General features: G+C 42.9%; 1 protein-coding gene across 1 annotated transcript; it reads right to left on the bottom strand.

Annotated features, from left to right (window-relative positions):
• Positions 1-3,552: 3,552 nt before the first annotated feature.
• LOC110493220 (cysteinyl leukotriene receptor 2-like) lies at positions 3,553-22,886 on the bottom strand. Its single transcript, XM_021567493.2, has 4 exons — positions 22,880-22,886; positions 20,187-20,324; positions 4,487-4,877; positions 3,553-4,342 (listed from the first exon to the last, which is right to left on the bottom strand). Exons 1-4 carry the CDS (start codon positions 22,884-22,886, stop codon positions 3,553-3,555), a joined length of 1,326 nt encoding a protein of 441 aa, XP_021423168.2.
• Between the last annotated feature and the right edge of the window lie 4,058 nt (positions 22,887-26,944).

Genomic DNA, 26,944 nt, shown 5'->3' with positions numbered 1-26,944 from the left:
CTGTTATTCTTACGGTTGTCGATAGGTTCTCTAAGGCGGCTCATTTCATTCCCCTTGCTAAGCTTCCTTCTGCTAAAGAGACGGCACAAATCATCATCGAGAATGTTTTCAGAATTCATGGCCTTCCGTCAGACGTCGTTTCGGACAGAGGTCCGCAATTCACGTCTCAATTTTGGAGGGAGTTTTGCCGTTTGATTGGGGCTTCCGTCAGTCTCTCTTCCGGCTTTCACCCCCAGTCTAACGGTCAAGCAGAACGGGCCAATCAGACTATTGGTCGCATCTTACGCAGTCTTTCTTTTCGCAACCCTGCGTCTTGGTCAGAACAGCTCCCCTGGGCAGAATACGCCCACAACTCGCTTCCTTCGTCTGCGACCGGGCTATCTCCTTTTCAGAGTAGCCTCGGGTACCAGCCTCCGTTGTTCTCATCTCAGTTCGCCGAGTCCAGCGTCCCCTCCGCTCAGGCTTTTGTCCAACGTTGCGAGCGCACCTGGAAGAGGGTCAGGTCTGCACTTTGCCGTTATAGGGCGCAGACTGTGAGAGCTGCTAATAAGCGTAGAACGAAGAGCCCTAGATATTGTCGCGGTCAGAGAGTTTGGCTCTCCACTCAGAACCTTCCCCTTAAGACGGCTTCTCGCAAGTTGACCCCGCGGTTCATTGGTCCATTCCGTATCTCTCAGGTCATTAATCCTGTCGCAGTGCGACTTCTTCTTCCGCGATATCTTCGTCGCGTCCACCCGGTCTTCCATGTCTCCTGTGTTAAGCCCGTTCTTCGCGCCCCCGCTCGTCTCCCCCCCCCCCCCCCCATCCTTGTCGAGGGCGCACCTATCTACAGGGTCCGTAAAATCTTGGACATGCGTCCTCGGGGCCGTGGTCATCAGTACCTAGTTGACTGGGAGGGGTACGGTCCTGAGGAGAGGAGTTGGGTTCCCTCTCGGGACGTGCTGGACCGTGCGCTGATTGATGATTTCCTCCGTTGCCGCCAGGTTTCCTCCTCGAGTGCGCCAGGAGGCGCTCGGTGAGTGGGGGGGTACTGTCATGTACTGTCATGTTGTCTTGTCTCTGTCCTTTCCCTTCACCCTGTCTCCCTCTGCTGGTCGTGTTAGGTTACCTTTTCTCCCCCGCTTTCCCCCAGCTGTCCCTTGTCTCCTCTAACTACCCATTCACCCCGTTCCCCACCTGTTCCCTTTTTCCCTCTGATTAGGTCCCTATATCTCTCTCTGTTTCTGCTCCTGTCCTTGTCGGATTCTTGTTTGTTTGTGTCATTCATGCCTGAACCAGACTGCCGTCATGTTTGCTGTAACCTTGTCCTGTCCTGTCGGAATCTGCCGGTCCATCTGAGCCTACCTATGTTTGGTAATTAAAGAAGCTCTGTTTAAGTTGATTCGCTTTTGGGTCCTCATTCACGCACCGTAACAGTAGAGGCCAAGGTACAGGATGGCAGGCAGGCTCAGGGACAGGCAGAGTGGTCAGGCGGGCGGGTACAGGGTCAGGACAAGCAAGGGCAAAAACCAGGAGGACGAGAAAAAGAGAAACTGGAAAAAGCAGGAGCTGAGACACAAAACGCTGGTAGGCTTGAATAAACAAGACGAACACAGGGGATAATGGGGAAGATGGCCGACACCTGGAGGGGGGGAGACAATCACAAAGACAGGTGAAACAGATCAGGGCATCTTATCATATCCTAATTCGGAAGCTCATGCATCTGCAAAAACCCAGCCTTACTCATGATTCAGTACTACACAAATTGATTTAATTATTTATTTACTAGCTAACTAAATAATAACAGGCTAACATACACACTTAATACATGAGACAAAGGTCCCTAGCGGACTTTTACAATATGGTGGCTTTTTACACAACGACATGGAGAGGAAGAGAGAGGGAGAGAAAAAGACACATATCGTCAATACATTTCAGAACTATTCTCACAGTAATCATATAGTTTGCACACAAACCGCTGCCCATTTTGAACAAGAAATCATGAATGTATTTACATGTGAGAGCCTTTTATCGGTCGGAACCATCCCTCCTTGGGAAGGTTGTTGGCTTTTCATTGGCAAGCTGTATGGCTCTGATTGTCCGAAAGGGATCTTCCCTTTCCCCCTTTTCTACTGTTGTTCACTCTGGAAGATAGCTAGCCAGACATGTCGACAGTTCCCATTGGTGATGAGCGTAGTAGGATAGTCTCACTTTGCTTTTCTAGATATTTGACTCAAGATAGCTAATCAGCTGTCTCAGTGATTGTCTGAGAGGGGAGTTTGTTTTCCCCCTCATGTTGTTATTCAGGATTCGCACCACGATGGAAATGACCTGCAGCTCGCCTTCTCTCTGGTCTAAAGGAAGGTGAGTTTATTTCTTCACCTCGTATTCAGGTTCAATGTTGCAACCATTTCAAACATGTAGCTCCCGCCTCACATTTCCTGGTCTCTGAGATTCAGCTTTTATACCACTTTAGATGTGGGCTGCAACTCCCTGTCTTTCCTGGTCTAATGTTAATCTCTGTTAGCAGTCCTTTTATGCTCTCTGACCAAAGGGGACAGTTCTGTCAGTCTGACATGCTCTCTGACCTCACTTGGGGCGTGGCTACTTACTATGCACAAAGTTATGTAAAACTATTTTCATGTCCCTATCTTAACAAAAAATACTTTCATCTTTTCATATTATATGCACAACGTATTGGATGGAAACTTGGCAGATAAAGGGGATATACTTTCCAAGTTACAGTATTTCGTCCATATGATTTTTAACGACATCACAAAATCAAAACCATTATGACATTAGTTTTCATTAGCTCCCCACTGACCATTACCCACATTCTTATGTTAGAATTATTGTTCCAGTATCCACTTTTGACCCTGTTAGAGTTTCGTCAGGAAAAGCCTGTTAACAAAGACATTCCTCTTGTGGATTTTATTGGAGGGGGAGAACGAGACCCCCCCCCCTCTCCTGTAACTTACAACAGGGTGTGAACTGTCAAACCGGCCCAGTTCCCCCTCACCTCTTCTGTGGGTGAGATAAGGTCTGGTTATTGTCAACCATTGCCAAGCTGATCTGACCCTTTGTGATCCTCACAGGACAGTCGTGACAGTAGCCAACTAGCTAGCCATGTGACTTTTTCTGATTTATATCACATGAAGATGAGAAAGCTAAAAAGGCTAGCTTGCTATGTTTTTAGCCAGGCAAAAGCCAGCTAGCCAGGCTGCCAGCTAGGTAATGGCTGGCTACTATTAGCAAGGGAAAGTGACTCTTCCTTGTTGTTTACAAAATTAAAATAAACAAATAAAAAAACATTTCTATCGTCCCCTTGTGAATGGAATTGGGATATCATGTTACCAAAATGTTTCTGCCACTCCAAGAATCCAACCACCCACGTGCATGCACGCACGTAGATCAACAGAGTGGCACTTGTACAGTAGTAACCTTTAGTGTCTTATGTTCCCAGAGGATGTTAGGGTTCAGTCTTCGGTGTGTGTGTGTTTCTGGTTCAGGCTTCAGGGCTCCATTTTACACATGCAGAAAAGTGTCTCTGATTCTGGAGAGGTTTTGAATCCTTTATGGACTGTTGTTCACAGGGCTGAGTGTGTCTGGTATGGACTCAGGAAGGGATAGGGGTTGAGCGAGGGGTGTGGCTAGCATTGTGAGTTTTGTTGGAATACTCCTCTTCCTGTGAGAGTTCAGCAAGCTGCCCTGAGTGAGGGAGGAGAGGGACCGTCGTCGTGACGAGGCATTGCGTATGGTCGTTCTGAAGGACTCCCCGGCACAGTAATACAACAGAGGGTTCAGCACGCTGTTGGCCGCCGCCAGACATAGCGTCACCACCAACACCCGCTGCTGTGTTGCAGTAACAACGCAGCCCCACCCGCCCACCACCGCGTGCAGGTGCATCGAGCGAGCCACGTGATAGGGCAGGAAGCACAGTAGAAATGTGCAGGTCACCATGGCGACTAGACACAGAGACTGGCGATGACGTCTCCCATGGCTACTCTTCAGGCTTCCTGTCTGTAGCGTCTGGCTTATGGCTGTAGCTGTCAGTCGGCGGATGATGCTGCCGTAGCAACCAAGGATGGTGATGAATGGGATCAGGAAGCCAAATGTCACGCCCACATAGTTGAGAATGAAGATCCTCTTCCAGGAGGCGGAGTTACGGGGCTCGAAGCAGCGTGTTAGTCCCGCCCTCACCCTGGTCCCCGAAAATAGGAAGGGTACCGAAGTTCCACCCACAAACAACCAGATGCCCAAACAGGCCAATGAAGCTCGGTGGGGCGTGGCCAAGGCTCGATGATGAAGAGGCTTCAGCACGGCCAGCCAACGGAGCACGCTCAGTCCAGTCAGGAAGAGAATGCTATAGGGAAAGGGAATAATAATATAGCTTATTAGTTAGGTGCCTTTCTGGTCAAGCAGGGTCACCTCACATTATAATAACTGTGTGTGTGTATGTGTGTTTTTTAGTGAACAGCTGTTTTGCAGTGTGTGTGCACATGCGTACCTGGTGTAGAGGTTGAGGTAGAAGCAGAACACACAGAGTCGGCACAGCCAATCAGGGAGGTCCCAGTGAGCGCCCCTGAAGTAGTAGGCCAATCGAAACGGCAGGGTAAGGGAGAAGCATGCGTCTGATAGGGCAAGGTTGGTCATGAGAATGGAAGAGGGAGAGCGTTTGGACTTCAGTCGCAGGAACACGAACAGCGCTCCGCTGTTGAAAAGCAATGCTATAGGGAACACAAGTAGATAGGTGACGGTGTAGGCTCTGTATTTAAAGACCTCATCCTCACCACTACAGGACTGGTTGCTAGTCAATGTCTTCACCGTGTGGTTGCTAAGGGGAAGAATCACTGGTGGAAGGGTGGAGTCAAGCCAGTGGGAAGTTTCAAGCCACGGAGCTGGGGAAAGACACAGACACATTATTATCACTATCATAACCAGGGGTCAACTTGTTAAATGTTAAGAAGGGGTATGCTATGTTCAGTATTAGAAAATAGCAAAGCGAACATATACGATTTTGACCAGAATGGAATGAAAATACAATCACAAGTCCGGTGTATTCAGGATGCTTTGAACGTTGAATGAATATTTAAAACTTGACCAATTGGTTTGAAGTACTAAAAGGACTAAACAAGATACTTGAGGCAAGGGGCATTTCAATATGTTCATTTCAAATGTTTTATGACTTACAATCAACAATGTCCAGAACACAGCTGATATGAAATGCCTACAAAAATGCATGCCGTCATTAAATGTTTTTTCAAAGAGAACTATTACCATATATATCTGTCACGTTCTGACCATAGTTCTGTTATTTTATTCTTTGTTTTAGTATGGTCAGGGCGTGAGTTGGGGTGGGCAGTCTATGTTAGTTTTTCTAGATTTTCTATTTCTGTGTTTGGCCTGATATGGTTCTCAATCAGAGGCAGCTGTCTATCGTTGTCCCTGATTGAGAACCATATTTAGGTAGCCTGTTTTCCTTTGTTTTGTGGGTGGTTATTTTCAGTCTTTGTGTGTCTGCACCAGACAGAACTGTTTCGGTTGTTTTTTTGTTGTTCAGTTTTGTTTATTATTAAATAAGATGAACACTAACCACGCTGCGCTTTGGTCCGATCCTTATTCCTCCTCAGACAAGAGGAGGAAATCCGTTACAATATCAGACTTCAAATAAGTAGGCCTAGTTGCACCGGCAAAACTGGGAAGAAGTGGAATAAAAGAAGTATGGAAAATAACAGTAGTGTTCTTCCAGTACACAAACACACTAATTACTCTATATTTAGCCCATTGTAGGGAATATGAATTGTTCCACTGACTTACACTAGATAGCGTGAAAGACCAAATAAGTTAAAGATGTGTGTGAAATCAAGGGTGGGCGCAAGAATGCTGTTGCGTGGTCAAGGTTGGAGGCAAGAATGCTGACCGGAGCCTGTATTTGGGCCTACTTTAATTATTGTAGAAATATGTAGAAATTCTATGTTGTTTTGAAGAGAATTTCCTGTAATTCAACGTAGTGTAACTTGACCCATTACATCTTTTCAAATCAAATTGTATTTATCACGTGTCGAATACAACAGGGGTAGTAGACCTGACAGTGAAATGCTTACTTACAAGCCCTTAAACAACAATGCAGTTTTAAGAAAAATAAGTGTTAAGTTAAAAATAATTAATGAGCAGCAGTAAAATAACAGTAGAGAGGCTATATACAGGAGTACTGGTACAGAGTAAATGTGCTGAGGCACCGGTTAGTCGAGGTAATTGAGGTAATATGTGCATAGAGTTATAGGTAGGTAGAGTTGTTAAAGTGACTATGCATAGATAATAAACAGAGAGTAGCAGCAGCATAAAAGAGGGGGTAAGAGGGCAATGCAAATGTTCTGGGTAGCCATTTAAAGCTGTTAAGAAGCCATTTTGGACCTAGACTTGGCGCTCCGGTACCGCTTGCCGTGTGGTAGCAGAGAGAACAGTCTATGACTAGGGTGGCTGGAATTTTTTTATTTTTACGGCCTTCCTCTGGCCCCGGTGATGTACTACGCTCTGTAGTGCCTTGCGGTCGGAGGCCGGGCAGTTGCCATACCAGGCAGTGATGCAACCAGTCATGATGCCAGTCATACCCCTACCCCGGTCAACTGCCCGGCACCCTCCACAGCAACCCGCCAAAGCCCCCACCATTTCTCCTTTACCCAAATCCAGATAGCCGATGTTCTGAAAGAGCTGCAAAATCTGGACCCCTACAAATCAGCCGGGCTAGACAATCTGGACCCTCTCTTTCTAAAATTATCGGCCGAAATTGTTCCAACCCCTACAGCCTGTTCAACCTCTCTTTCGTATCGTCTGATGTTCCCAAAGATTGGAAAGCTGCCGCGGTCATCCCCCTCTTCAAAGAGGGTGACACTCTAGACCAAACTGCTACAGACATATCTATCCTACCCTGTCTTTCTAAGGTCTTCGAAAGCCAAGTTAACAAACAGATTACTGATCATTTCGAATCCCACCATACCTTCTCCACTAATCAATCTGGTTTCAGAGCTGGTCATGGGTGCACCTCAGCCACGCTCAAGGTTCTAAACGACATCATAACCGCCATCGATAAGAGACATTACTGTGCAGCCGTATTCATCGACCTGGCCAAGGCTTTCGACTCTGTCAATCACAACATTCTTATTGGCAGACTCGACAGCCTTGGTTTCTCAAATGATTGCCTTGCCTGGTTTACCAACTACTTCTCTGATAGAGTTCAGTGTGTCAAATCGGAGGGCCTGTTGTCTGGACCTCTGACAGTCTCTATGGGTGTGGCACAGGGTTCAATTCTCGAGCCGACTCTCTTTTCTGTATACATCAATGATGTTGCTCTTGCTGCTGGTGATTCTCTGATCCACCTCTACGCAGACGACACCATTCTGTATACTTCTGGCCCCTCCTTGGACACTGTGTTAACTAACCTCCAGACGAGCTTCAATGGCATACAACTCTCCTTCTGTGGCTTCCAACTGCTCTTAAACGCAAGTAAAACTAAATGCATGCTTTTCAATCGACCTGCTCGCCCGTCCAGCATCACTACTCTGGACGGCTCTGACCTAGAATACGTGGACAACTACAAATACCTGGGTGTCTGGTTAGACTGTAAACTCTCCTTCCAGACTCACATTAAGCAAGTCCAATCCAAAATTAAATCTAGAATCGGCTTCCTATATCGCAACAAAGCATCCGTCACTCATGCTGCCAAACATACCCTCGTAAAACTGACCATCCTACCGATCCTCGACTTCGGTGATGTCATCTATAAAATAGCCTCCCACACTCTACTTAACAAACTGGATGCAGTCTATCACAATGCCATCCGTTTTGTCACCAAAGCCCCATACACTACCTACCATTGCAACCTGTACGCTCTCGTTGGTTGGCCCTCGCTTCATACTCGTCGCCAAACCCAGTGGCTACAGGTTATCTACAAGTCTCTGCTAGGTAAAGCCCCACCTTATCTCAGCTCACTGGTCACCATAGCAGCACCCACTCGTAGCACGCGCTCCAGCAGGTATATCTCACTGGTCACCCCCAAAGCCAATTCCTCCTTTGGTCGTCTTTCCTTCCAGTTCTCTGCTGCCCATGACTAGAACGAATTTCAAAAATCACTGAAGCTGGAGACTCACATCTCCCTCACTAGCTTTAAGCACCAGCTGTCAGAGCATTTTACAGATCACTGCACCTGTACTTAGCCTATCTGTAAACAGCCCATCTATCTACCTACCTCATCCCCATACTGGTATTTACAGTGCCTTGCGAAAGTATTTGGCCCCCTTGAACTTTGCGACCTTTTGCCACATTTCAGGCTTCAAACATAAAGATATAAAACTGTATTTTTTTGTGAAGAATCAACAACAAGTGGGACACAATCATCAAGTAGAACGACATTTATTGGATATTTCAAACTTTTTTAACAAATCAAAAACTGAAAAATTGGGCGTGCAAAATTATTCAGCCCCCTTAAGTTAATACTTTGTAGCGCCACCTTTTGCTGCGATTACAGCTGTAAGTCGCTTGGGGTATGTCTCTATCAGTTTTGCACATCGAGAGACTGACATTTTTTCCCATTCCTCCTTGCAAAACAGCTCGAGCTCAGTGAGGTTGGATGGAGAGCATTTGTGAACAGCAGTTTTCAGTTCTTTCCACAGATTCTCGATTGGATTCAGGTCTGGACTTTGACTTGGCCATTCTAACACCTGGATATGTTTATTTTTTAACCATTCCATTGTAGATTTTGCTTTATGTTTTGGATCATTGTCTTGTTGGAAGACAAATCTCCGTCCCAGTCTCAGGTCTTTTGCAGACTCCATCAGGTTTTCTTCCAGAATGGTCCTGTATTTGGCTCCATCCATCTTCCCATCAATTTTAACCATCTTCCCTGTCCCTGCTGAAGAAAAGCAGGCCCAAACCATGATGCTGCCACCACCATGTTTGACAGTGGGGATGGTGTGTTGCTTTTACGCCAAACATAATGTTTTGCATTGTTGCCAAAAAGTTCAATTTTGGTTTCATCTGACCAGAGCACCTTCTTCCACATGTTTGGTGTGTCTCCCAGGTGGCTTGTGGCAAACTTTAAATGACACTTTTTATGGATATCTTTAAGAAATGGCTTTCTTGCCACTCTTCCAGAAAGGCCAGATTTGTGCAATATACGACTGATTGTTGTCCTATGGACAGAGTCTCCCACCTCAGCTGTAGATCTCTGCAGTTCATCCAGAGTGATCATGGGCCTCTTGGCTGCATCTCTGATCAGTCTTCTCCTTGTATGAGCTGAAAGTTTAGAGGGACGGCCAGGTCTTGGTAGATTTGCAGTGGTCTGATACTCCTTCCATTTCAATATTATCGCTTGCACAGTGCTCCTTGGGATGTTTAAAGCTTGGGAAATCTTTTTGTATCCAAATCCGGCTTTAAACTTCTTCACAACAGTATCTCGGACCTGCCTGGTGTGTTCCTTGTTCTTCATGATGCTCTCTGCGCTTTTAACGGACCTCTGAGACTATCACAGTGCAGGTGCATTTATACGGAGACTTGATTACACACAGGTGGATTGTATTTATCATCATTAGTCATTTAGGTCAACATTGGATCATTCAGAGATCCTCACTGAACTTCTGGAGAGAGTTTGCTGCACTGAAAGTAAAGGGGCTGAATAATTTTGCACGCCCAATTTTTCAGTTTTTGATTTGTTAAAAAAGTTTGAAATATCCAATAAATGTCGTTCCACTTCATGATTGTGTCCCACTTGTTGTTGATTCTTCACAAAAAAATACAGTTTTATATCTTTATGTTTGAAGCCTGAAATGTGGCAAAAGGTCGCAAAGTTCAAGGGGGCCGAATACTTTCGCAAGGCACTGTATTTATTTATTTTGCTCCTTTGCACCCCAGTATCTCTACCTGCACATTCATCTTCTGCCGATCTACCATTCCAGTGTTTAATTGCTATATTGTAATTACTTCGCCACCATGGCCTATTTATTTCCTTAACTTACCTCATTTGCACTCACTGTATATAGACTTTTTGTTTTCTTTTGTTCTACTGTATTATTGACTGTATGTTTTGTTTATTCCATGTGTAACTCTGTGTTGTTGTATGTGTCAAATTGCTACGCTTTATCTTGGCCAGGTCGCAGTTGCAAATGAGAACTTGTTCTCAACTAGCCTACCTGGTTAAATAAAGGTGAAATAAATAAAACAAAAATGCTCTCGATGGTGCAGCTGTGGAACTTTTTGAGGGTCTGAGGACCCACGCCAAATCTTTTCAGTTGCGTAAGCAATTTCATGACAATAAGTATGGGAGAAAAAAAGTCTATACTATTTTTTTTACAAATGTTATTCCACTAACAAATATATTGTAGCCTCATTTATTTCAACACTCAAGTATTAATTTAGTTCATCTTTTTCAAAAAGTGATTAGCTCAATTGATGGCGACAGTCACGCTGCTAGGTAAAGCCCCAAGTTCTCATTTATTTCCCACGCATTCGATTACTTCCCACGCAAAGTCAATTGTTTTGTCTCCTCGACTTTAGAAGGTCATAACTCAGCCTCAATGTCAATAAACCAAATATATCCACATGTGCATCGGAATCCTGTCTTTCTTGTGAAATGTAAAGTTTGTTTTTAGCCTAAAGTGTTGCGGGGTTACACGTCATTATAGATCGCTTTATAAACGGAACAAAAATATGTAAAGTGTTGGTCTGTAGAAGAGTATTAAGGCCAAGTGAAAAAACAAAAACAGCGAGGGGTGGTGGTACAAAGATTATAATTTTTTGCATGCCAATACTTTCAAAAAAGTGGCAATATTTAGAGATAAAGCTGCAATAAGGTCGAAATAAAATTTTCTGAATAACGGGGCAATATTTCCAGAATAAAGTGACAACATTTCAAGAATAAAGTGCCAATATTTCGAGAATAATGACACGCAACCCCTTGACTTTTTCCACATTTTTTTACGTTACAGCCTTATTCTAAAACATATTCAATTGTTTTCCCCCTCATCAATCTATACGCAATACTCCATAATGACAAAGCAAAAACAGTTTTTAGAACTTTTTGCAAATGTATTAAAAAAAATGATATCACATTTACATAAGTATTCAGACCCTTTACTCAGTACTTTGTTTAAGCACCTTTTGCAGTGTTTACAGCCTGGAGTCTTCTTTGGTTTGATGCTACCAGCTTGGCATACCTGTATTTGGGGAGTTTCTCCAATTCTTCTCTGCAGATCCTCTCAAGCTCTGTGAGGTTGGAAGCACAGCGTTGCTGCACAGCCATTTTCAGGTCTCTCCAGAGATGCTTGATCGGGTTCAAGTCCGGGCTCTGGCTGGGCCACTAATGGACATTCAGAGACTTGTCCCAAAGCCACTACTGCATTGTCTTGGCTGTGTGCTTAGGGTCATTTTCCTGTTGGAGGTGAACCTTCACCCCAGTCTAAGGTCCTGTGCCCTCTGGAGCAGGTTATCATCAAGGATCTCTATGTACTTTGCTTTGTTAATCTTTCCCTCGTTCCTGACTAGTCACCCAGTCTCTGCTGCTAGAAAACATTCCCACATCGGATGCTGCCACCACCATGCTTCACCGTAGGGATGGTGCCAGGTTTGCTCCAGATGTGACACTTAGCATTCAGGCCAAAGAGTTCAATCTTGGTTTCATCAGACCAGAGAATCATGGTTCTGATGGTCTGAGAGTCCTTTAGGTGTCTTTTAGCAAACTCCAAGCGGAGTTTCATGTGCCTTTTAATGAGGAGTGGCTTCCGTCTGGCCAATCTACCATAAAGGCCTGATTGGTGGCGTGATGCAGAGATGGTTGTCATTCTGGAAGTTTCTCCCATCTCCACAAAGGAATTCTGGAGCTCTGAAATCAGCCAAGACCTCAGAAAAACAATTGTAGACCTCTACAAGTTGTTACTTGTGTTGTTACAAGTTGTTACAAGTGTTGTTACTTCAGTCTGCAGTTGGATCTTACCTGAAATCGTGATACTTGCATAAAACCCCTTCTTCATTTATCATTCCTACCGCAGCCATTGGATAGACCTATCATTTATTTTCACTTGTCCACTGTAATGTAAGATTAGCCTACAGGTTAAGGTACTCAATCTTGTTGGCGACTATTTGTTTATAGGGTGCTGAAAATAGCAGTGTTGTAGTGGATTTGGAGAGCAGTTTGATATGGGACACATACACATGCATAGCCCCTGGTCTCCGGGATCCCAAGATAACTTGTTTTACTGGGTGTGCTCACGTAGCCCACTACCCTATTGTTAGAAGGACAGTTACCATAAGGGGGAAATACTACTGCTAGTAAAGCACCATGGATAAGGTCATTAATAGTTCCCATTATGCACAGCTTTCTTGCAAGGTGTTCGCCTAGTCTATGCAGCAGAACGTAAAGCAAATTCAGAGGGCAGACTGACAGGGGCTAAACCCCAGTTCTCTTTGCATTCAGTGACAGTATCAATAATTGTTTTTGTTTGTGTTCATAAAGCAGCATGGCCGTTAGATGAGTGTTTGCCTAGTCTGAAATAGCCAGGAGAAAATTTGGTGTATGTGTGCGCTCGTGCGTGTGCAAGCTATTTGATCATTAGATTGCATTAGATTACATGTGAGTGCACAGTGACGCCTGTGTAATGTCTGTGAGTATCATTAAATGTGAAGACTGGTATTTTATCAAATCAATTCTCTATTAGTAATTATTATGTGATTAAACTAATCACGTAAACTTTTAACTAGGAAGTCGGGGAACCATGGGAAAATGTTTATAGAGTCTCTATTTTCCGAATCGACTCTTCAGATATTTTCATATCTTATTGTGTACAGTCTTGTATTAATATACTTTCATTACCTCATCAGTTCTCAATACTGAATGTCGCAAACCCTTGGATATCTGCACGAACCCGAGAATAAATTATAAATAAATTATCAGCGATATACAAATCGGCTTAATTATTTATTTACTAACTAAATAATCATATCACAGAAATACATGAAACACACACCCAGTTAGTTCATACATTGAGCATTACATGATACAAAGAAAAAGTCCCTAGTAGACGAAACCGATATGACGGCTTAGTAGACAAAGGAAAGGGGATGTGGACGGCTTAAGAATGGGAAACTCATAGCTGATAACTACACTCAGGCATTTCTAATACCTTACATGAACGACCGCTCATTTTAAATAAATTGCAATTTACATATTTAAGAGTGTATGTCTTGTCTTTCTCTGTGGTCGCCGGTCCGTCTGCTGGAGAGTCAATCAACAGAAAGTCTCTGTTTGCGTTCCCCAGGAGTCACAGTCTGTCGTAGTTGTTATAATGGCTACTTCAGAGTACCATTCGGAACTGTTCTTAGATTGGAAGCGTTTACCAGACTAAACTATTTAAACAGCTGCAGTCTGCATAATTGTTCTTTAGTTTGTAGATGTCTTTGCCATTTCAACGTGGGAATGATCTCCACGTTCTCTGGTCTTGTCCTTTGGTAGAGTTGTAGTGCCAACCATTTCAGCATGTAGCTAACGCTTCATATTTTCTGGTCTTAGAAATTCAACCATTTGCAACCTTAGCTTAAACCGTGGTTTGCGTGGTCTGGTGTGAATTGTGTCACGAGGGTGTTCATACTTGGGTAGAAAAGGGCCATCTCATCATGTTTGTGCCTACCTAGGCGTGGCTACTGACTCTGCATTAGTTATCATAAAACAATGAATTCTCATTTAGAAGACTAAATCACATTATCTTTTCAAAAGTATTCTTATACTTATTCATTCATCTTATACACACTTCAGATGTAAACCTGATAGCTGGGAAATGTAAACTTAAGAGATATAGTCACAGTTGAAGTCGGAAGTTTACATAACCTTAGCCAAATACATTTAAACTCAGTTTTTCACAATTCCTGACGTTTAATTATTGTAAAGATTCCCTGTCTTGGGTCAGTTAGAATCACCACTTATTTTAAGAATGTGAAATGCCAGAATAATAGTGGAGAGAATGATTTATTTCAGCTTTTATTTCTATCATCACATTCCCGGTGGATCAAAAGTTGACATATACACAATTAGAATTTGGTATCATTTCCTTTAAATTGTTTAACTTGGATCAAACGCTTTGGGTAGCCTTCCACAAGCTTCCCACAATAAATAGGGTGAATTTTGGCCTATTACTCCCGACAGAACTGGTGTAACTGAGTCAGGTTTGTAAAGCCTCCTTGCTCGCACATGCTTTTTCAGTTCTGCCCACAAATTTTCTATAGAATTGAGGTCAGGGCTTTGTGATGGCCGCTCCAATACCTCCATTTTGACACAACTTTGGAAGTATGCTTCCGGTCATTGTCCATTTGGAAGACGCATTTGCGACCAAGCTTTAACTTCCTGACTGATGTCTTGAGATGTTGCTTCAATATATCCACATAATTTTCCTTCCTCATCATGCAATCTATTTTTGTGAAGTGCACCAGTCCCTCCTGCAGCAATGCACCCCCACAACATGATGCTGCCACCCCCTTGCTTCCCAGTTGGGATGGTGTTCTTTGGCTTACAAGTCTACCCTTTTTTTCTCCAAACATAACAATTTAACATAACAGTTTCATCAGACCAGAGGATATTTCTGCAAAAAATACAATCTTTGTCCCCATGTGCAGATGCAAACCGTAGTCTGGCTTTTTTATGACGGTTTGGAGCAGTGGCTTCTTCCTTGCTGAGCTGCCTTTCAGGTTATGTCGATATAGGACTCGTTTTACTGTGGATATACAGTATGTAGGTGCTTTTGTACCTGTTTCCTCCAGCATTTTCCCAAGGTCATTTGCTGTTGTTCTGGGATTGATTTGCACTTTTGGCACCAAAGTACGTTCATCTCTAGGAGACAGAACGCATCTCCTTCCTGAGCGGTATGATGGCTGCATGGTCCCATGGTGTTTATACTTGTGCACTATTGTTTGTACAGATGAACATGGTACCTTCAGGCATTTGGAAATTGCTCCCAAGGATGAACCAGACTTGTGGAGGTCTACAATTGTTTTTCTGAGGTTTTGGCTGATTTCTTTTGATTTTCCCATGATGTCAAGCAAAGAGGCACTGAGTTTGAAGTTAGGCCTTGGAATACATCCACAGGTACACCTCCAATTGACTCAAATTATGTCAATTAGCCTATCAGAAGCTTCTAAAGCCATGACATCATTTTCTGGAATTTTCCAAGCTGGTTAGAGGTACAGTCAACTTAGTGTATGTAAACTTCTGACCCACTCGAATTGTGAATTATTACTGAAATAATCTGTCTGTAAACAATTGTTGAAAAACTTACTTGTGTCATGCACAAAGTAGATGTCCTAACTGACTTGCCAAAACTATAGTTTGTTAGCAAAGAATTTGTGGAGTGGTTGAAAAATGAGTTTTTATGATTACAACCTAAGTGTATGTAAACTTCCGACTTCAACTGTACATGATAAGTCTAGAGCTGTAAGGCACCAGTTTCGGTCAGTCTACCGGGATGACATATGAACCTCTGTGAAGAAACTGGTGAGTACTGTAGCTGTGGAGTCAAAAGGCCTAAGAGTACCTTTTTAAGTGATCCGAGCATAAATCCTTATTAAATGTTCCGTTGTACAGGGAGTACAGGAGGGGGCTCAAATCGCACCCTTGTGGGACCCGAGTGTTGAGGATCAGCGGGGTGGAGATGTTTTTACCAACCCTCACCACCTGGGGGCGGCCCTTCAGGAAGTCCAGTACCCAGTTGCACAGGGCGGGATCGAGACCCAGCTTGATGACAAGTTTGGAGGGTACTATGGTGTTAAATTCTGAGCTGTAGTCGATGAACAGCATTCTCACGTAAGTATTCCTTTTGTCCAGATGGGTTAGGGCAGTATGCAGTGTGGTTGCGATTGCGTCGTCTGTGGACCTATTGGGGCGGTAAGCAAATTGGAGTGGGTCTAGGGTGTCAGGTAGAGTGAAGGTGATTTTGTCCTTGACTCGTCTCTCAAAGCACTTCATGATGACTGAAGTGAGTGCTACGGGTGGTAGTCGTTTAGCTCAGTTACCTTAGCTTTCTTGGGAACAGTAACGATGGTGGCCCTCTTGAAGCATGTGGGAACAGCAGACTGGGATAAGGATTGATTGAATATGTCCGTAAACACACCAGCCAGCTGGTCTTACTTCAACAGGTAAACCCTGTTAGAACCCGTAGTGTTCAGGTAGCCATCCAATGCCTCCTCTTTGTCAGGTAGGAACGTCTCAGTATCGTTTGGCTGACCTAGAACGGGGTCAAAGGTGGGGAAATTTTTGACTAGTTTGTCAAGGAATTTCACGCTAAGCGGGTGGAAAGGGTTGGCTTCATCCTGTGGGGAAATTGGGACTGAAAGGCCAAGAGGAGAAGCCAAGCTTTGGCAGCGAAGATGCTCCATATTACTCATTGCCGAATGGCCAAGAGGAGAAGACTGAGGGACATGAGGGAGGCAAAATCTGAAACCTTCTATCGTCTTCACTCCTTTGAATACCGGGCTCTGGTTGCTTGGTTGGGTAGTCACGCTGCAGCACATGACCATTCTGGAATTCCACCAGATTGTACCTAAGGGTGGTATTCTGCTGCATTGCATTAGAGTACTGATTTTGGACACATGAGTGTCGCAATTGCTCCTTTCGGTCTCATACCTATTTGTCATGGTTTGCAGACAGAGGTCTTGAGTACGGAGCGAGAGATTCAGTGATGAGATTTCCTCCCTTTGCTTAGAAATCAATATTTCCATCTTCATCACTTGAGTTCTCTCCTCATTCATTTGGTTAGCTACTTCAATGAGTCCTGCTGTTTTGTCATCCAACTTAGTTATTGTGTTCATTAACTAATCGTCTTTGCTCTGCAGCATTTGAAGTAGAACATTGTTACTTTGAGTAACATTCAACACAACTGCCTGTATGTTATCACATTTCGTGCTCCTGTTTGTAGATAACTTGAAAGATTTATCTAGTTTGGAGTGGACTACATCGTATTTATTTTTGGCTAAATCAAGTTATTCCTGTAGAAAACTATTTTGTTGAAGATTTTGTGCTCGTTCATCATCATAAGTATTTGCAGTTACTTTTAATTGTTCCTATTTCAAACGCAGTTCCTCAGCTTGCAGAATGTTTTAATTTCCTGCTTTTTTCAATAGTTGCTCGGTTCTCTCCACCTGTCCCTTCATGTCAGCCATGTCTTGCATGTGTTTCGGCTGAGCACTGCGGTACTGGACCAATGCTAATCTGTGATGGCGATACATAAGGGCCAAAGTGGAGAGAACCGTTACAAAGCCTGCGTTTGATGATAGATTTTGGAGAACGTTGTTCGCAATTTCAGCTGTTTTTCCACTAATGGCATAATTAGGGTTTGTATCGCTGCTGAGGTCGGAGATCAATCCATTTATGGGTGAGGATTCACTAATTAGCGGGGGAGTGGAGACTACCCCCTCTGATAGCTTGCACATTATTAGAACATTAAAAACATTTAAATGGGTTTTGGAATACGATGGAAGCTACAAAGACGATTTTAATCTCTTTATAGACGTTAATGAACTATCATTACTCTATCCGTAATGTGGGAGTTGAACGTGAATGAATTTGCAAAAGCAAATTGAATTGATTAATCAATGATAATGATTAATCATACCTGGATAGGCTATCTGGGAATTCAACTTTAATTAACCTGAAAGCGTTGCTTCATCTAGGTTAATATGGAAAAGTTTAAAATGTCTCATTTACTTGGAAGAACCTGAAAAGGTATTTTTGACAATTTACCTAATTAAATTGAATGAGAAGATTACATACAATCAATTGAGATTAGCTGAATTATCATAAGTGTGAACCGTAGTTCAAACGTTAGGGTAGTTTCACCACTAGGGTTATTTATTCATAAAGCCGAAGGCGGGACTTCCTTCAGTACTGGGTAGTACTGAATAAGCTTTGCAAAAGCAAATGTGACTGATTAATCAAACCTGTATAGGCTATTTGGGAATTAAACTTGAATTAACCTGATAGCGTTGCTGTATCAAGGTTAATGTGGAAAAGTTTAAATTGTCTCTTTTTGTAGAAACCAATCAATTTGGATAATATTTCAAATGTCTATTTGAAAAAGGTAAGTCTGACATTTACTTATTAGTTCAATTGAATGAGACATCGATATCCAATCAGTTGAGACTGGCTGGATATCATAAGTAACCACTTGTTAAACGTGATACACGTTGGGTGTCACCTAAATAATTATGTATCAAAAATGTACTGGTGATTCTTCACCAACAGGGGTCACTGATCGCAGAAAGCTAAAATCAAACGGAAGTACAAAGGGGTGGGAGTTCTGTCACCAAGACGGAGGAATTTCAACGTGACAGAGGAAAAACAAAATGGCTTCTCTTCCTATGTTAGCTTAGCATCTTGTGTAAGCTAATTCTACTTTGTACACTTTCAAGCATAACATCCTTAAAAAAGGAAACAGTTTTACTAGTAATCATCTTACATTCAAACCATTTTCATCATTCTTCTTTGCTAGCACTAAGTTACTGGAACTCATTGTAATTGTAGGAAGAAGATACGCCTGTGTCCTATCCACGCAACTGAAAATGTGGGGAACTGAGAATTATCGCTTGGTCAGCTAATATCTCCTCAAATTTCAATCGGCTGGCTCTGTGTCCTCACTCTAAATTAATAATGACCAACGCTACCCGGTTCTGAAACGCGGGAGACAAAAATAGCAAGTTTGGCCCAACGCATCTATTTCTCAAATGTCTATAATTATCTAGATTGTTATCCAAATGCCAGAAATATAATCACTAACTTTATCAACTCATAAAACACTCATCCCCATACTGTTTTTATTTTCTTTTCTTTTGCACACCAGTATCTCTACTTGCACATCATCATCTGCTCATTTATCACTCCAGTGTTAATCTGCTAAATTGTAATTATTTGCTCCTATGGCCTATTTATTGCCTACCTCCTCATGACTTTTGCACACACTGTGTCATTGACTTGTTTATTGTGTTATTGGCTTGTTTATTGTTTACTCCATGTGTAACTCTGTGTTGTTATCTTTGTCACACTGCTTTGCTTTATCTTGACCAGGTCACTGTTGTAAATGAAAACGTGTTCTCAACTAGCCTACCTGGTGAAATAAAATAAAAATAAAAATGTGAGGTTTTACGGGCCTTGCTGAAAACCTCCTGGAGGTCCTGGTATTCTGTCGGAACGGTTGTGACATCAGAGGCTTTACCCAATGTCCCGGGACAGCCTGTGCCGACATCAGGCAATGCGCGTGGCAGAATGGGCTCCAGTCCAGTTCACAAGGGGATTGTGTCTCTGGAGTCATGAAAACCCCAACACAATGGGTACTTGAGGGGATTCAATAAGTAGAAACTGGATTGACTCGTTGTGGTTGCCTGACACTCACAGGTTGATAGGAACCGTGTTGTGGGTGATTCTGCCAATAGAATGCCCATCCAGCGCTCTGACGTCCATGGGAATGGAGAGGTTTTGAGTGGGGATTCCCAACTCTGACACCAGGGTAGCGTCCATAAAACTCTTGTCAGCCCCAGAGTCAATGAGTACCCGGAGAGATTTTAACTGTTCACCCCACAGTGGGATGGCATGGAGAGTGTTACGAGTAAGGGGAGACCGGACATTCTCCGTAATTCCCACCAGCATACTCATACCTCCTGATGAGCCGGGTCTTTTTACAGGACAGATAGAAACATAATGACCTTTAGTCCCACAATACAGACAGCTCTTGGTGTTCGGTCTGTGTAACCTTTCGGCAGGAGACAATCTAGCTCTCAAGTTGCATTGGCTCCAGAGGAGGAGAGTATGCACCCTCTGTGATTTCCGAGAGAACTCGGGAGTCATTGGATTCACTCGGAAGTGTGGACTTCTGGGATTTCCGGGATTCCGCAGAGATGAGGTGGAAATTGAGGAACAGACTCCCTCTCCCTCCTACGTTCCCGTAGCCACCCATAGATCTGGTTGGCCAAGGCTATGAGGGAGTCAAGGTCCTTGGGCAGCTCCCTCCATGGGCAATCACCTCTGATCATCTGTGGAAAAATGTGTTGAACAGGGCTTCCGGGTTCCATGCAATCTCAGGAAAACCCACCACGTAGTCTGCCACATTACGGGAGTCTTGATTTATTTGGAGCAGCTTACGAGCAGCCTCTCTCCCAGACAATAGAGAATCTAACACTTTTTGTACCTCCGCCAAAAACTCCTCCAGACTGAGGCAAACGGTGGACTGTTGCTCCCACACCGCCGTAGTCCAGGCAAGAGCCCTCCCGGACATCAGCGTTATGAGTTACGCTATCTTCGATTGGTCCGAGGTGAACGAAGAAGGCTGCAGATCAAAGATGAGGGAGCACTAGGAGAGAAAAGCCTGGCAGGTTCCAGAATCTCCAGTGTAGCACTCTGGAGGAAGTAAGTGAGGTTCTCGGGACACCGGGGTAGGCTGGGAAGAAGCCTGGTGGCAGGGTTGCTGAGAGTCAGGGGAATTACGATAATGGCTGGGTGCCTAGTAGCCAATCCACGGACTTGCTCCAGCAATGTATGGACAGCACTTTGTGGCATTCCACTAATGTCTGGAATCCTTCCATAAGGTTGTGAAGTAACTCCTCGTGTCTTCTAATGGTGGCTCCATGGGAGGAGACAGCGTTTCGGAGCTGGTCCGAGTCTGCTGGCTCAGTCATGACCAGTTCGTACTATCACGGCTCAGGCTAAGACTCAGATGCAGGAGGCGAATAGTACGAGTCTCAGAGTCGGCAGGCAGGTTCAGGGCCAGGACAGGCAGAAAGGTCAGAACTGGGAAGACTAGAAAAAGCAAAGACTAGAGCAGAGGAAACACTGGAACACTCTGGTAGGACTTGATGGGACAAGACGAACTGGCAACAGACAAACAGAAAACACTGGTATAAATACACAGGGGACAAATGGGAGACACCTGGTGGGGGTTGGAGACGAGCACAAGACATGTGAAACAGATCAGGGCGCGACACTCCCCTTTAATCTGTGTCAGGGAAACTGTCCCTAAATTTCTCAAGGGCAAATTCATTGTAGTACCAGCTCATAGGGCAGGGGTTTTCAACAGGCGGACCGCGGGAGATTTGGTCCCCCAAGTCGGGGAGGTAGTTAGCCTAGTGGATAGAGTGTTTGGTCAGTAACCGAAAGTTTGCTAGATCGAATTCCGAGCTGACAAGGTAAAAATCTGTATTTCTGCCCCTGAACAAGGCAGTTAACCCATTGTTCCTAGGCCGTCATTGTAAATAAGAATGTGTTCTTAACTGACTTGCCTAGTTAAATAAAGGTTAACAAAAAAAAAATTGAGCAAAAATAAATACTTCTCCAGGAAATCAGCTTAAAGTATTCCCACTCCTAAAAAGAGATGTAATTTAATCAAGGTTTGAAATTATGTTTCAATGTTTTTGACTGTTTGGACTTTTTGCGATCAATTTCAGTGCACATATGATTTATTATGTTCCGGCATCGACCATACGCTCCAGAAAAAAATTGTCCTGTGGCTGGATGTACTGTAGGTTGGGACCCTTGCCATAGGCCAACCTGGCCACATTAAGGATTAACCCCGTTTTTTCTATTTTTGCCTAAAATGACATGTTTGAAATGCAAGAGAAAGGCCATAATGTATTATTCCAGGCCAGTTGCAACTAGATAGCAGCAACGAATGTGCAAAATCTTAGACTGATCCAATGAACCATTGCATTTGTGTTCAAAATGTTGTGTCAAGACTGCCCTAATGTACCTAACGAATTAATTATTAATAACTTTTCAAGCTCAAAACTGTCCACTCTCCTCAAACAATAGCATGGTGTCATTTCACTGCTACTGTAAATTGGAAAGTGCAGTTAGATTAACAATAATTTAAGCTTTCTGCAAATATGAGATTTGTCTATGTCCTGGGAAATGTTCTTGTTACTTACCACCTCATGCTGATCGCATTAGCCTACGTTAGCTCAACCGTCCCGTGGACGGGACACCGATCCTGACAAAGTTTTAAACAGATATAAACTTTGGAGTGTAAATTTGTGTACCTCCGTCTGGTAACATAATACATCATACGAATTGAAGGGACTCACATTTACGTTCCAAAACGTATAAATCGTCCTGAGGCCAGGTTGCATAGGGTTTAACTTTTCCCCCAAGCCATAAGACTCCTGAACAGGTAATCAAATGGCTACCCGTACTATTTGCATTATGTGCTCTTCCAACCCCTCTTTTTTTTACGTTGCTGCTACTCTCTGTTTATCATACATGCAGTCACTTTAACTATACATTCATGTACATACTCCCTCAATTGGGCCGACCAACCAATGCTCCCACACATTGGCTAACCGGGCTATCTGCATTGTGTCCCGTCACCCACCACCAGCCAACCCCTCTTTTCCGCTACTGCTACTCTCTGTTCATCATATATGCATAGTCACTTTAACCATATCTACATGTACGTACTACCTCAATCAGCCTGACTAACCGGTGTCTGTATGTAGCTTCGTTACTTTTATAGCCTCGCTATTGTATATGTAGCCTGTCTTTTTACTGTTGTTTTATTTCTTTACCTACCTATTGTTCACCTAATACCTTTTTTGCACTATTGGTTAGAGCCTGTAAGTAAACATTTCACTGTAAGTTCTACACCTGTTGTATTCGGCGCACATGACAAATAAACTTTGATTTGATTTGACTGACACAGCTCTTGCCGGGAAGCACATTGAACATTTCAGTCAAAATTCCCTAACTGATCCATAATTGGATAAAAATGCACCCAGCTTCCATTGATGCAAAATCAGGTATGGGCTTGTCAGGTCAGGTCTGCACTAGCCCCTGATTCCCTGTGGCTACTGTTTTTAAACAGTTCTGTGTGAAAGAGTTTCACTCACTCACCTGTCATTCTGTCAGTATCGCATGCTGCTGGATTCTGCTGTACACCCTCCACGGGACATCAGAAAAAAGTTATGTTGATCTTTGCTGTGTTTTCAGATCTTACAGTACTTGTAGATTAATGTTAGAAGTCCCTTCCTTTCCTCTCACTACACACGTTTGGAGTCTTCGGAGTCCACAAGTAGAAATGATGTCACCATTAAAATTCTCTTTCCTCTCCACTCACTAGACACGTTGGCGGTTGTGTAAGTTTGGGTCTAAATAGTTTGTGCACTGTTCATGCACACTTCAAGTGATTCTTTGTTTTTGCTTGACTTCCATGGAACCAAACCAGTATAACTACTGGGCTGAGTACCAACTTACCGACCCGGCTCTCTCTGTTCAGTCTGCCCTGTTTGTCAAAACATAAAGTATGCAGATAAGATATTAGAAACCATCTTTGTGGTTTGTGCTTTGTTTGTCAGATGCAAATATATACAGAGAGAGGGAGAGTGAGGGAGAGGTGGAAAGATACTGACTTAATTATTGACTGTCATTCCTGCCTCTGGCTAGTTTTTGGGAAATGTGTCAGTGTTCTTTGGAAAAGTCAGATAGGTGTGTTTTGGTGATTATTTAATGTGAAACCTTGGGCTAAGGACCTACTATTGAGCTGAGCCCTGTGCCATTGTAATTGGGCAGCTGGCAACTAATTAAGGGTAATAACACCTAGGTGAGATAATGATCAAGATATCATAGGTTATGACTTCAGACTTGTAGGCTCCAGCATGAGATGGGTACTAGAGTGCAAGAGATCGGGAGTTTGTGAGAACGATTGTGCATGCAAGGACAAATGATCCATACAAGAGGTCAAATTAACCCGGGTGTTTAACTATCTCTCTATGTACAGCACAGTGCATTCAGACAGTATTCATACCCCTTGACTTATTCCACATTTTGTTGTGTTACAGTCAAATGGGATTAAATAAAATGTTTCTCTCTCACCCATCTACACACTTTTATAGATAACGTTGACACCTCCTGGAAACAGAAGATACTCTACAGGAATGACAGGGTCAATCCAAATCATCTTGGCTCCTGGACTCTGTCCACATATTTCAAGGCTGAGTTGAAACAATGACTGTTCAATGATCAAAGACCAACGAAGTTAATCCCTACCATTGTGACAATGAGTCGTCATGATGCTGCATCAAATGTACATGATCCTAGGGGCAATGGCAAACATAATGTAAGTAACTTAATTTATGTTCCCCTAATTGCACTGAATACTTCTGCTGATAGTGCAGGGTGAGCTGCACAAAGGGATATTCCTACTAGGGCACACTTCCTGACTGCTAACAGTGTAACTCTGGCAAACACTCTTGTATGCAGTAATCATGAGCCTATGAACCAGAGTTACACTGTTAGCACTGAGGTGGTGTTGCCCTAGAAGGAAGACCACTTAGTGCAGGGTGAGCTGCACAATCAGCTCCAATATAAATAACATGAGTAAGTCTACTTCTGATACGCTTCCCATGAAAAACAATCAAGCAACCCAGAAAAGTGCTAAAAATAGCCCATATTAACATTTGCAGCCTGAGAAACAAGGTCCATGAAGTCAATAACTTGCTTGTAACAGATGACATTCATAAATAATTCTGACTATCTCTGAAACTCACTAAGGTAATACTTTCGATGATACAGTGGTAGCAATTTTTTATTTATTTCACCTTTATTTAACCAGGTAGGCCAGTTGAGAACAAGTTCTCATTTTCAACTGTGACCTGGCCAAGATAAAGCAAAGCAGTGTGATAAAAACACAGATTTACACAAACAAATGTACAGTCAATAACACAGTGGAAAAATCTATGTACAGTGTGTGCAAATGTAGAAGAGTAGGGAGGTATGGCAATAAATAGGCCATGGAGGTGAAATAATTACAATTTCGCATTAACATTGGAGTGATAGATAATAATAGCAGACGATATTGCCACTCCTATTTGCCACATCTTCAATTTAAGCCTACTAGAAAGTGTGTTTCCTGAGGCCTGGAGGGAAGCGAAAGTCACTCCGCTACCCAAGAATAGTAAAGCCCCCTTTACTGGCTCAAATAGCTGACCAATCAGCCTGTTACCAACCCTTAGTAAACTTCTGGGAAAAAAATGGTGTTTGACCAGATACAATGCTATTTCACAGTAAACAAATTGACAACAGACTTTCAGCACGCTTATAGGGAAGGACACTCAACAAGCACTTACACAAATTATTGATGATTGGCCAGAGAGAAATTTATGATAAAATGATTGTTGGGGCTGTCTTGTTAAACTTAAGTGCAGCTTTTGACATTATCGATCATGATCTGCTGCTGGAAAAACATATGTGTTTGGGCTTTACACCCCCCTGCTATAATGTGGACAAAGAGTTACTTGTCTAACAAAACACAGAGCGTGTTCTTTAATGGAAGCCTCTCAAACATAATCCAGGTAGAATCAGGAATTCCCCAGGGTAGCTGTTTAGGCCTCTTGCTTTTTTCAATTTGTACTAATGACATGCCACTGACTTTGAGTAAAGCCAGAGTGTCTATCTATGCAGATGACTCAACAATATACACGTCAGCTACTACAGCGACTGAAATGACTGCAACACTTAAAGAGTTGCAGTTAGTTTCAGAGTGGGTGGCAAGGAATAATTTAGCCCTAAATATTTCTAAAACTAAAAGCATTGTATTTGGGACAAAACATTCACTAAACCTTAACTAAATTTTGTAATAAATAATGTGGAAATTGAGAAAGTTGAGATGGCTAAACTGCTTGGAGTTACCCTGGATTATAAACTGTCATGGTCAAAACATATTGATACAATAGTAGCTAAGAGGAGGAGAATTATGTCCATAATAAAGCGCCACTCTGCCTTCTTAACAACACTATCAACAAGGCAGGTCCTACAGACCCTAATTTTGTCGCACCTTTGCTGTTCAGTCGTGTGGTCAGGTGGCACAAAAAAGGACTTAGGAAAATTGCAATTGGCTCAGAACAGGGCAGCACGGCTGGCCCTTGGATGTACACAGAGAGCTAATAGAGAGCATGTCTCTCCTGACTCAAAGTGGAGCAGAGATTGACTTCATCCCCACTTGTATTTATGAGAGGTATTGACATGTTGAATGCACCGAGCTCTTTCTAAACTACTGGCACACAGCTCGAACACCCATGCATACCCCACAAGACAAGCCACAAGAGGTCTCTTCACAGTCCTCAAGTCCAGAACAGACTATGGGATGCACATAAAGCGCATGACCACATGGAACTCTATTCCACATCAAGTAACTGATGCAAGCAGTGAAATTCGATTTAAAAAACAGATTAAAAAAAACCTTATGGAACAGCGGGGACTGTGAAGCAACACAAACATTGGAACAGACACATGCACACACACACAATCTTTTTGTTTTGATATGCCAACGTGTGTCTACTCTAGGACCTAGGTCATACAGTGTTTTACAATAATAGTACTACTGTAATATATAAATGGGCCTGTCAGAGCCAGAAATTTTGGAATAATATTAAAATCTATTTTGCAAAAATGTACAGGTAACTGACAAAATAAAGGAAACACTTGAGTAAATGAGGAATGCAAAGTACACTGAGAAAAAATATAAATGCAACATGTAAAGTGTCGGTCCCATATTTCATGAAGAAAAACAAATCCCTGATATGTTCCATTGGCACAAAAACTTAATTTCTCTAAAATTGTGTGCTGGTAATGGTGGGCTGAACGTAGTTATGTACCTCAAGATTAAAACGTAGTATTCAATATCGGCACGTTAGACTAAATTTTAGCACTACACAATCTGGTGGGTGATAACCTTCAATCTGGATAATAACACAAAACAAATTTGAAGACGAGAGAAATGTATCGACAAATATTATGAAAACAAGCAAACATGACGGAGTGTAAGACAGGGGATCCGATTTCAAAACTAAAACGTGACGAAGACGATTTAATATTTTCACCACCAGGAATGGTAAAGGTCGAAACCGTTCCGTTAAAATCAATAATATATAGTATTTTTTTACACTGCCGATTTTGCAGGTT

This window comes from Oncorhynchus mykiss, chromosome 17 (genome assembly GCF_013265735.2).
Source record: "Oncorhynchus mykiss isolate Arlee chromosome 17, USDA_OmykA_1.1, whole genome shotgun sequence".
NCBI classification, from domain to species: Eukaryota; Metazoa; Chordata; class Actinopteri; order Salmoniformes; family Salmonidae; genus Oncorhynchus; species Oncorhynchus mykiss.
Note: the sequence above shows the minus strand (reverse complement) of the source record. Positions and strands in the feature narration are given on the sequence as shown.

Coding starts and splice junctions, on each gene's coding strand:
- LOC110493220 (XM_021567493.2), bottom strand. Junction 4,878..20,186: donor TGGAGGAGTTTTTGGCGGAG/GTACAAAAAGTG, acceptor GTCTTTCCCCAG/CTCCGTGGCTTGAAACTTCC. Junction 4,343..4,486: donor TACCTCAACCTCTACACCAG/GTACGCATGTGC, acceptor CTTTCCCTATAG/CATTCTCTTCCTGACTGGAC.